We start from the raw sequence: 12,226 nt of genomic DNA on the forward strand, positions 1-12,226 counted from the left end.
ATGTGACCGCTTCCGTTAATCGGTGCTGTTGGGAAATCTCTGCTCGGTGTCGTAACGGTCTGAGAGGAGGAGCGTGGACCGGAATCCGCCTCTACTTCCTGCCCAGATCCACTCACTTTCTGCGCTTTTTACGCACTTTCTAAAGTGTGAGCAGGCACCGGGTCCGCTACGGAGCAGTCCGGTTCCGACCCGCCTCAGTTGGTTTGTTTTAATCAGGTAAATTACCGTTAAACGGGATCGTTAATCACCGGAACAGACCCACTCCGCGCGGCTCAGTTTGGAGGAGTTCCCGGACCGGAGGAACCCGGAGAGATTTACGGATGTGTGAGAGCCCTGGTTGTTAATCATCAGAACCCCGCTGCTCCCGGGGCTGCCCGGTAACCGGAGATTACTGGTCCAGGACCCCGGGGCTGCCCGGTAACGGGAGATTACTGGTCCAGGACCCCGGGGCTGCCCGGTAACTGGAGAGTACTGGTCCAGAACTCCAGGCAGGCTCATCTGTCGCGGACCTGCAGCTCATGTAAGTCACCTCCCGTTTGTTGTTTACTTCGAGGTCCGTTACAGCACGGGTGTCACCGTTAATAACCGGAAACCGAGCCCGGTCCGTTAGAAACATCTGGATTAAATTATTAATTTCAATTTGGATCCGAGAGCTAAAGGACAGAGAGGAAGAACCGGTACCGGTTTAGCGGTTCGGTTCAACTCTTCAGCACCTACTGCCAACTAAAATATTCATTCATTCATTGATGTGTGTGAAAGTATAAAAGTGGAAATATTTGATATGAAAAGTGAAAATGATGCAGAGGACCCGATGAGTTTGTGAATCTGATGGGTTTGCTACCATCGATTTGATCTGATAATCAGATTATAGCTCGAACCGCTCCGGTTCGGGACTGCAGACATCAGCAGAACCAGGCTGCGGTCCATCTGCCTCATCATCTTCATCAGAACCAATGAGATCAGCTTCATGGACGGAATCGATCCGAACTCTCAGAACCAGGTGGAGAGATAAACTCTAACTCTAATTAAAATATCACCCAGGGTTCTGAAAACCTAACACACACACACACACACACACACACACACACACACACACACACGCACACACACACACACACACACACACACACACGTGATTCTATCGAGCTCCATTTGATGTGATGGATTGGTCCGAATGGCCCCACAGGGACCTGCTCTTCCTCCCTCCATCTGGTTCCTGATTCTCCAGCCTCTCAGAAATGAAATCATTAGAACCCCTTACCCAATACAGATGGACCGGTTCTGGTTCTGAAGGTTGTGGGAATTAGTGACTAATGATTTTGGAATTCCTGATGTTCTGAGATGTGTCCCTGTCTCTCTGCAGGGCGTCCTTCACCCTCTGTGTCCTCCTGGTTCTGATGAACTGGACCTCATCAGCTGTCAGTCAGTCCAGCAACCCGACAGGTGGGTTGGGATTCTATTGGGAGCTCGTTAGGAGAACAGAGTCAGTGAGGCGAGTCCGGCTCAATGCCTGACTGAAACAGAAACATGCTGTTCTGAGACCTGGCTTGGACCAGAACCTCGAGATGTTTTAACTTCGTAGCAGAGCTACTAAATCCACCCTGGACCTATAGAGAAGCACCGGTTCTGGTTCTGATGGCCGGTACGGTGTCTGATTCATGTATACTCTCACCTGCCGGTACAGATCTGAACAAGAATAAATAAAATACGGTTTTTATTTTTAATTTCTGGTGCAGATGAAAAGAATTATTCTTAATAATGAAAATCTGTTGATGTTCCATGATGATGGTGAGTTCAAGGACCCATGAAAAGAAGAGATTTTTGAGTTTCAGATGAGCTGATCACAGATTAGGCCGATTTCAGTCACCCATGGATATTTTGGTGCAAAAATAAAAATATAAATTTTGAGGAAAAATAAACCATTTATATCTCAGAAGCTTAATGAATAATTTTTTCTTATTTAGAACATTTTCATCTGATTGATATTTTATTATTTCTGTGTGATTTATTTCCCCTCTGAGTAAACAAACAATATTTAAACCTGAGTCAATAATTCTGTTTTATTTATTTCCAAACAGATAAAATATCCTCTGATTCATAAAGCCGTCGTTTTGCTGCAGCTCTAGTGAAAAATGGCTTTTCTGACCCGATCGCTGCTTTCGGAGTCGATTCTGCGGCTCAGCGTTCAGCGGGCCGCTCTGCAGCGGGACGATTTATGATGGATGAAGCATGTGTGTGTCGGGATGGAGGGATGAGGCTGGAGGTATAACTGTGAGGATGGGTGGTGATGGGGCAGGGGGGATGGTGGAGAGTGTTTTAATAGAAAGACTAATACTCTGGCTGGGGGAACCTGACAGTCAATTACCAACACACACACAGCGGACCGGGTCGGCTCAGGAGGAGCAGAAAGCCTCCATTAATCCAGAACCCGGTCCTGGATCCGGCTCTGAGGAGCCACAAGCTTTTATTGGCTTAAACTTTTATGCTAATCAGTTTAAACCAACTGGAGTGATTAAGAGTAATCTGGTCTTGGTTTATTAGTATGTAGTGTTTTTACCGGTTACCATGGAAACAGGAAGCTGTCATAACACTTCAAGTTTACACCGTTTCCTGCTTGCGGGGGGGTTAAGAGATGTACATAATGTTTAGAACTATTATAGCCTAACAGGTTTTTCTGTTGATTGTTGATTCTTTTGTAGTTTGGGTTCAAATGAGAGAAAAACTGGTAAAAGGGTAAATGTGGGGTCTGGTCCGGGTTCGTATTAGAATCTGTAGCACCAAACAGGCAGAACCCGTGGTTCTGGACTTCAGCTGGTGGAGGAGATATAAATCTTAATGATTTATTGATAAGAATATAAATGTAAGATGTGTTTTGTGTACATTTGTAAATCCAGGATTGAACTGAATCTGCTGCACCTGCTCAGGTGACATGGGAAAGAGAGAGAGAGAGAGCGGGCGAGCGGGTTGCTACAGCACCTTTGATTGCTGTGATAGTTATTTGTTTGATTATTTCTGAGCAAGTTATACTCAGTTATGATTTGATTTTCCTTCATAAAGTTACGTCTTTGGGAATCTCGGTGGATGTTCTGACAAACGCGTCATGGCGGCCCGACCTCAGCCTCTCCAGTGCCTTTTCTTTCTTTCCTGAAGTGGCTGGAGTAGCCGGGTCACGTCTGGTTTTGTTGCTGTGGATGTCCTCTGAGGAAGTGTTAGCTTTATGGTTGTAGTAGTTTTTGTCTGTCAGCTCAGACGTTCTCACAGCAACATAACCTTCAGCTGCACCTTCTCCTGAGTCTGGTTAAAGCCGGGCGTACACTGTGCGACTTTTTCACTTTTTTGAGCCGATTTTCCACTCGTGCGAGAATCCACGAGATCGGGGCGAGTTTTGCGCCGAGCGTCGTGTACAGGGGGTTACGAGAGGCGATTAACACCACGTGACCAGCTACCGATCAGCAATCGTGAGCTTGCATGGACTTCTGGCGTGTTTAATATTTCGCTCGTCCCTCGTGAGGGTATCGCACTGTTGAAGCGGCGCTGCGAGCAGCTGCGACCCAAAATGTACCAGAACCGCTCACGGCGCAATCCTGCATCAACACCGCTCGCCCGCTATTTCCCTAATAACACACGTTGTTCGTTTTAATTTCTATATGTTTTTTACTCACAAAGATTGTCAAGAAAGCATGTTTGTCGTGTTCATGTCTAATTAAACTGATCACTAAACACAGATTTACTTTCTTTATTTCGTTTTCCTCATCCAACCCCCATAAATCCCTGTGTGTCCTCCTGCAGCACTCCCGAAGGACAACAGGCAAAACAAGACAAAAAAGTCTGACGTGTGGAGTAAAAACTGCTATTTTTAGTATATTTTTAGGTCCGACGTGTTGCTACCAGACGTGCAGTGTGAGCGCGTGACTCGTGAGATCTGCCCTGCGAGGAAGTCGTACAGTTTGAGCTGAAGCTGAGTGCTACGCGTGAAAAAGTCGCACAGTGTCCGCCCGGCTTTAGGCTTCGTTCAGCCTTTAGTCGTGGCAGTATTCACTCTCCATACTAACAACTAGTCTGCGCTGTTGGCTGAGCTAGCAGCTAATCTAAGCTGAAGGGTTTTTTCCGAGCTAAATTCTTGAGTTATTTACTCTTCTCTGCTGGTCTTTCAGGTTTTTGGGGACCCACATTAAAGATTAGATTAATCCCAGTGGTTTAAATTACAGATGTGTCTCTCAGTCTCTAACTTTTACATTCACTAATGTTGGAAGCTTCTATTTATTTTGAGCAACCCTTTCAATTCAATTCAAGTTTATTTATAAAGCGCCAAATCACGACAAGAGTCGTCTCAAGGCACTTCACATAATAAACATTCCAATTCAGGTCAGTTCATTAAGCCAATCAGAAATAATGTTTCCTATATAAGGAACCCAGCAAATTGCATCAAGTCACTGACTAGTGTCAGTGACTATACAGCAATCCTAATACCAAGCAAGCATAAAGCGACAGTGGAGAGGAAAACTCCCTTTTAACAGGAAGAAACCTCCAGAGGATCCTGGCTCACTATAAGCAGCCATCCTCCACGACTCACTGGGGATGGAGAAGACAGAACACACACACACACACACACACACACACACACACACACACACACACACACACACACACACACACACACAAAGACAAGTAATGTGTCTACAGTTATATTGTGATTTCTTAGTAAATATTGTATTTGGTGAAAGATAAACTTTATTGTATTTATCCTAGTGGATCTATAATTAAACGGGTAAACTAGCAGTAGCACATCCGACGTCAAGGAAACCAAAAAGTTATTATCAGGAGAGGGAGAATGTTTAAGTGGTTAGCAGCAGTGTGCTAGACGATGGCCCCCTCCATGAGGCCACCACAGCTCAGCAGAACGTCATTGTAGCTTCTTCTGGGGAGAAAAACACTTAGAGAGAAAATAAAGTTAACAGCTGAAATTGCACAAAATAGTACAGTTAAAGAGCAGACTGTAGAAGAAAGCAGTCGAGTGTGAGAAGTTATCTTCTCAGTATGTTTGGTTCTGAGGTTGGAGTGGATGAGCTGAGCTGGAGATCTGTTGGAGGAATCCATCAGGCATCTGTCCTGTTACCACGTCCCCATCGACTCCTCACGCCCATCTTCACTATAATTAACCTTCTAATGATGCTTCCGGGCGATGTGGGCGATCCTGTTTGATTGACGGATCGGATTGTTGCGTCAGTGTTGAAACCAGTGATCAATGAAACCACTTAAAGGAAATGAGACTGTCTTGGTTTAGAAGATGGATGGGTTACTAGTCCAGTCGAATGAGGGATTTTTTCTAAAAGGTTCATTTCTGTCCTGAAAGGTGACATCATCATGTGATGTGCCGTGGTTCTGGATTATCCTGCACAGGCCAGAGCCTCCAGGTTCTCTACTTTAGTTCTCCTCTTCCTGAGCACTGGTGTGAACTTTGACCTTTGACAGAATTCTTGGTTAATTTGACTTGATACGTCAGCGGGAGGTTCCAGATTCTTTTTTAGTTGATTCTATGTTTGTTTGATGTTCTTGGGCTGAAGTTTGCTTTATAAACAAACAAAGACCTTAAATGTGAACGTGTCTGTCTTCAGAGCCGATGTGCTACGACTGGGGCGAGTCCAGCAGCGGGGCGGTCTCCGTCCTGGAGGGGGAGGTCGGGTGGCTTTTTTGTCATCTTTTCTCTCATCCCTCCGTCTACAACTACACCTCTGCCCAGAGCACTGGACACAACCTGTTCTGGTACCGCCTCCTGGACGGCCACGAAGTGGAGCAGCCAATAACATACAGGTAACCATGGAAACCACCTGGATGGGGGAAGGTGGGTCCTAGGCCCTAGCCTTTTTTTTTTTTACGTTTTTGTCAAATTTTGTTTCGTCTTGCAGTTCTGAGCAGAACCGGTTCTCCAGGTTTATGGGCACGTTTAACCGGATTAGGGTTAGGTTAACCAGGCGGAGCAGCTCTTCTACAGGAGACCGTCGTTTACATGTTTGAGCTTCTAAATGTTCAGAAACATTTCTGCTTCTGATCCTAAATAGGTGGGGTGAAGATTGGGTCAGAGGAGGGGAGATAGAGCCCGATGTTAGAGCTGGGGGTGGGGGGAGGGGGGGGGGGCTGTAATTTAACAATGAAGTCTTTCCAGACGATGGATGGTGTTTGGGAGGCGGTCGTCCGATTAGCAGCTCTGAGGATGTTCTGCTGTCGCTCACCCTGATTTATTCTCTCTCTCTCTCTCTCTCTCTCTCTCTCTCTCTCTCTCTCTCTCTCTCTCTCTCTCTCTCTCTCTCTCTCTCTCTCTCTCTCTCTCTCTCTCTCTCTCTCTCTCTCTCTCTCTCTCTCTCTCTCTCTCTCTCTCTCTCTCTCTCTCTCTCCCCTCTCTCTCTCCCTCTCTCTCCCCCTCTCTCTCTCCTCTCTCTCTCTCTCTCTGTCTCTCTCTCTCTCCCCCCCTCTCTCTCTCCCCCTCTCTCTCCTCTCTCTCTCTCTCTCTGTCTCTCTCTCTCCCCCCTCTCTCTCTCTCTCCCCTCTCTCTCTCTCTCTCTCTCTCTCTGTCTCTCCCCCCCCTCTCTCTCTCCTCTCTCCCCCCCTCTCCTCTCTCTCTCTCTCTCTCTCTCTCCCCCCTCTCCCCCCTCTCCCCCCCCCCCCTCTCTCTCTCTCAGCTCCCGTTTCACCAAAGACAGAGAGAGGCTGTGGCTGCAGCCGGCCAGTGCCGACGACACGGGCCAGTACATCTGCATGCTGCGGTAGGTCCATCGGGTTCTCCTCATAATGCTGGGTTCCGGGTTCCAACCTGATTTTAACCACAAAATAAACCATGACTAAAATAAAGTGTTTATAAATAAAAATGAAGTTTCTGACAACAAAAAATTGAGAATAAAAGCTCAATTAAAAAGTTCTAAAAATTATTATTATTATTATTTCGATTCAGACTTCTGGTTCGGGTGGAACCGGGTCCTGTGGTGTGAGAACCTTCAGTGTGAATGTTTCTCACAGAAGACAGGAAGTCATCTCACAGGAAACCAAAACTTAGATCACTCTGGTGTTTCTGTGGTTTTAGCTTCAGATATAAAGTTTAAACTAAACTTTAATTTAACTTATACATACACACACACACACACACACACACACACACACACACACACACACACACACACACACACACATATATATATATATATATATGTATATATATATGTATAGTTATATATGCACATATACATACATATATATAATAAATATTTACATACATATAAATAATAAATATTTACATACCGTAAATCCTCTAATACAGGCCCGGGCCTGTATTTGACTCAAGCTCATCAAGCTCCAGGCCTTTATTGGAAGGAGGGCCAGTATTAGAGGCAGGCCTCTATTTCTATTTGAGCAAAATGAACTAATGGTTCTCTGGAGTTTTTGACAATTAAAATTGCGCCCTCATTTTCAAAGTTAAACACATTTCTTTTAACAACGGTAGTTTCTGCTTCAGCCCTCTCCCCCCTCCCCCTGCTTCAGCCCTCTCCCCCCTCCCCCTGCGCAGCAGCCGCAAACTCACTGATGCGCCTGCAGCCTCTCAGAGTTCCTGCTGCTCTAAACATTAAAATAATTATTTCATTTTCTGTTCCTCACTTCTGATTACCTTCAATGGTGTCTGTTTGTTGCAACCAGCAGGTACAAAAACTAACTTGTTTTTATTGACTATTTTTCTGTCCTGCCTGTTTATTATCTTCCTGCATCTCCTCTCAATCCTAAAGAAAAACTGCTACCTGGGTTCATATATATTCACCTCATGAGTTACCTTTGAACTGCAGTTCTAAAAAATCTACCGACCGCAAAAACAGCGGAGCGCTTGCTGTTTGGCGGCCGTATCAGTGATCAGTGCGTCGGAGAACAAGGTGATGCCCGCAGCGCCCCGCTCCACAGCATGCAGCGAAACGCATCAGGCGCAAATAAAAGACAGAAAACATTAAAGGAAATGAACTGACATGAACGATCGCGTGTTAAATTAGTTTTTGAGGTGGCGACACCTGATTGTTACTGTGGCCGTGCTCAGGAGGCAGATCTACCGACCGCGAAAACAGCGGAGCGCTCCCTGCTTGCCGGCCGCATCAGTGATCTGTGCGTCGGAGGACAAGTTGATGCGCCCTGCTCCACAGCAGCGATACACATCAGGCGCAAATAAAAGACAGAAAACATTAAAGGAAATGAACCGACATGAACGATCGCGTGTCAGTACCTACGGGAGCGTGGTTTCACAGACGCGGAAGTGATAGCGTCGGTGAAACGCCGGCTGCTCTAGGAAACCCCCGAGCGTTCGAGCGTCAACGAAGTGACACGGAAATGCCGGGCTTTCCAGAAGTAAGTAAGATAACTTACTATGAGCTGATAGTTCGTTGGATTGATCGGTAGGTTGGAAACTCTGATCGTGAATCTGAAGAAACGATGACTGAGTGGTGAGCTGGAAAGGCGACTTCCGTTTATAGCCGCGGTTTGTGACGTAGGTGCGACGTGGAGGGAATCCCCGCGAGGGGCATGCTGGGAGTCCCTACTTCGCGGATTTTCACCTATCGCGGCCAGGTCTGGAACGCATCTACCGCGATAAACGAGGGATTACTGTAGTTCATACAACCCCTACTGCTGCTCTCCAGAGTGTTCTGCAGCATAATCAGCACGTTCTCTTTGAACTTGATAGTGTAATGACCTGGCTGGGGTTGTAAGCCAGGTGCATTCTGGGTATTGTGTTATATGTGTTTCCTATCGTTCTGCTAGTTCCTATGTGCTGATTTGCGTGTTGTGTGAGTGTTATGTAAGCCACAGGGAAGGTGATGTGTGTTATGTGGAGCGGGTTGAATTAGCATGGTTAACTGACACCTTGACTCTGTGTGGTAGGAGCGTGATAGAGGATCATGTCTGTAGCGTTACAAAGCTTGAAGAAAAAGCCTTATAAAGGTCTGCGTGAACTTCTACTGCCTCCTGCTGGTTGATTTGGGGACTATAACCCTGCCGCTGGGACTCTCGTACTTGCTTGTTACCACACTCCATCCGGCCACAAAAAGAGACCGGCCATTATTTACCCCCGCTGACTCCGACACCGGCCAAAATTGGAGACCCGGCCTTTAATTGAATACCGGCCTGTATTAGAGGATTTACGGTATCTATATATTTACATATATATATATATATATATATATATATATATATATATTTACACACACACACATATATATATATATATATATATATATATATATATATATATATTTACACACACACATATATATATATATATATATATATATATATATATGTGTGTGTGTAAATATATATATATATGTATAGTTATATATATATATATATATATATATATATATATATATATACCGTATATATATGTATAGTTATATATGCACATATACATACATATATATCATAAATATTTACATATATATATATATATTTACATATATACAGGTGCTGGCCAGTAAATTAGAATATCAGCAAAAGGTTGAAAATATTTCAGTAATTCCATTCAAAACGTGAAACTTGTACATTATATTCATGCAATGCACACAGACCAATGTATTTCCAATGTTCATTACATTTAAATTTGATATTCATAAGTGACAACTAATGAAAACTCCAAATTTGGTATCTCAAAAAATTAGAATATTCTGAAAAGGCTGAATATAGAAGACACCTGCTGCCACTGTAATCAGCTGATTTACTCAAAACACCTGCAAAGGCCTTTAAAAGGTCCCTCAGTCTTGTTTTGAAGGCACCACAATCATGGGGAAGACTTCTGACTTAACAGCTGTCCAAAAGACAATCATTGACACCTTGCACAAGGAGGGCAAGACACAAAAGGTGATTGCTAAAGAAGCTGGCTGTTCGCAGAGCTCTGTGTCCAAGCACATTAACAGACAGGCGAAGGGACGGAAAAAAATGTGGTAGAAAAAAGTGTACAAGCTCTAGGGATAACCGCACCCTGCAGAGAATTGTGACGACAAACCCATTCAAAAATGTGGGGGAGATCCACAAAGAGTGGACTGCAGCTGGAGTCAGCGCTTCAAGAACCACCACGAGGAGACTCATGAAAGACATGGGATTCAGGTGTCGCATTCCGTGTGTCAAGCCACTCTTGAACAAGAAACAGCGCAAGAAGCGTCTCGCCTGGGCCAAGGACAAAAAGGACTGGACTGATGCTGAGTGGTCCAAAGTTATGTTTTCTGATGAAAGCAAGTTCTGCATTTCCTTTGGAAATCAAGGACCCAGAGTCTGGAGGAAGAGCGGAGAAGCACAGAATCCACGTTGCATGAGGTCCAGTGTAAAGTTTCCACCGTCAGTGATGGTGTGGGGTGCCATGTCATCTGCCGGTGTTGGCCCACTCTGTTTCCTGAGGTCCAGGGTCAATGCAGCCGTCTACCAGGAAGTTTTAGAGCACTTCATGCTTCCTGCTGCTGACCAACTTTATGGGGATGCAGACTTCACCTTTCAACAGGACTTGGCACCTGCACACAGTGCCAAAACCACCAGCACCTGGTTCAAGGACCATGGTATCCCTGTCCTTGATTGGCCAGCAAACTCGCCTGACCTTAACCCCATAGAAAATCTATGGGGTATTGTGAAGCGGAGGATGCAATACGCTAGACCCAACAATGCAGAGGAGCTGAAGACGACTATCAGAGCAACCTGGGCTCTCATAACACCTGAGCAGTGCCACAGACTGATCGAGTCCATGCCACGCCGCATTACTGCAGTTATTGAGGCAAAAGGAGCCCCGACTAAGTATTGAGTGCTATACATGCACATTCTTTTCATGTTCATTCTTTTCAGTTGGCCAACATTAGAGAAACAAACATTTTTTCATTGGCCTTTAGAATATTCTAATTTTCTGAGATACCAGATTTGATGTTTTCATTGGTTGTCACCTATAAATATCAAAATTAAACGTAATAAACATTGGAAATACATTGGTCTGTGTGCATTGCATGAATATAATGTACAAGTTTCACGTTTTGAATGGAATTACTGAAATATTTTCAACCTTTTGATGATATTCTAATTTACTGGCCAGCACCTGTATATATATGTATAAATAATTTATAAATAATTTTTGGAGCGAGTTCTCGGGGTTTCTGCTCCGAAAACTAAACAAAGTAAAATACAAAAATAAGAATCAAACTAATGACATTTTATTCATTTCTAATTAAGTTTTAGTTGTTTATATTTTTTATTTATTTCCAAAAATAAATAGCAACAAATAAATGACATATATGAAAATTCTTCTGTTTAATGCAAAAAAATCTATATTTTTGTATTTTATCTTTAATGTATTTTTATGATCATTTAATTTTATTTATCTTTGATCTATTTCATCTTTTATTTTTAATGTGTCTGTTAATAAGTTCAAATGAAAAACTTTATGTCAAATGTAAAGTTTTAGTTTTGGTTTCTGTTGAGGATCCAGGATCTGGGTACTGACACCAGATCAGCAGGTTTTATCAGATCCAGATCCAGTCGGTGTCTGTGGGCTGGACTGGACCTGAATAAGGTCAAGTTCTAAGGAAAGACCCGATCCTCCTGATTCTGGTCTCTGATCTGCAGGAACAAGTCATCCTGCAGTAAGATCGCCATGCGTCTGAAGGTCCTGAAACAGGACCAGGTAGTCCCCTTCACCGGCTGTGAGCCTCACAGCCTGGTTGCCGTGGCGACAACTCAGGAATTCATCCCTTTTCAAGAAGGGAAGAAGTTGAACTGTCCAGACCTGAAGGACATCACCACCATGTCAGAAACTACGCCAACAGTCTCCTGGTTCCACAAAGCGCTGGAAACCTCAGTGAGTTGTCCACACAGTTCCCCACGTGTCCCTTACAGGTCCATACGGGCCCACACGTCCCTGTCAGGAACACACAGGACCCTAGAAGTCCCCATGGTCCACGCAGGATGGGGTTCCAGGCTGTAAAGCCCAGTTCTGTCTCTGTCCCATCCTCAGAAGTGTCACAAGTATCCGTTCTGGGATCCGTCCCGGGAGCAGAGAGACAACAGCCTGATGTTCTACAACATGAAGGAGCCATTTCAGGGTCTTTATTTCTGTGTGATCCGGTACCAGCGGAGAGGTCAGGTTCTGAACTTCACCCAGAGCATCAACGTTTCTGCCATCTGTGAGTGTATGGTTCTGCTGCTGTTCTGGTTCTGATAGATGGACCTGGCT

General features: G+C 44.6%; 1 protein-coding gene across 1 annotated transcript in view; it reads left to right on the forward strand.

Moving 5' to 3' along the window:
• The window catches only part of il1rap (interleukin 1 receptor accessory protein), a 27,989-nt gene continuing 15,763 nt past the window's right edge, over positions 1 to 12,226 (forward strand). Inside the window, exons 1-6 of the mRNA XM_054742369.2 lie at positions 1 to 520; positions 1,364 to 1,443; positions 5,616 to 5,811; positions 6,678 to 6,761; positions 11,620 to 11,851; positions 12,008 to 12,176. Coding sequence (XP_054598344.1) covers positions 519 to 520; positions 1,364 to 1,443; positions 5,616 to 5,811; positions 6,678 to 6,761; positions 11,620 to 11,851; positions 12,008 to 12,176 — 763 coding nt within the window. The 5' untranslated portion in view covers positions 1 to 518. The remainder of the gene's footprint in view (positions 521 to 1,363; positions 1,444 to 5,615; positions 5,812 to 6,677; positions 6,762 to 11,619; positions 11,852 to 12,007; positions 12,177 to 12,226) is intronic.

This window comes from Nothobranchius furzeri, chromosome 13, assembly GCF_043380555.1.
Source record: "Nothobranchius furzeri strain GRZ-AD chromosome 13, NfurGRZ-RIMD1, whole genome shotgun sequence".
Taxonomy (NCBI): domain Eukaryota; kingdom Metazoa; phylum Chordata; class Actinopteri; order Cyprinodontiformes; family Nothobranchiidae; genus Nothobranchius; species Nothobranchius furzeri.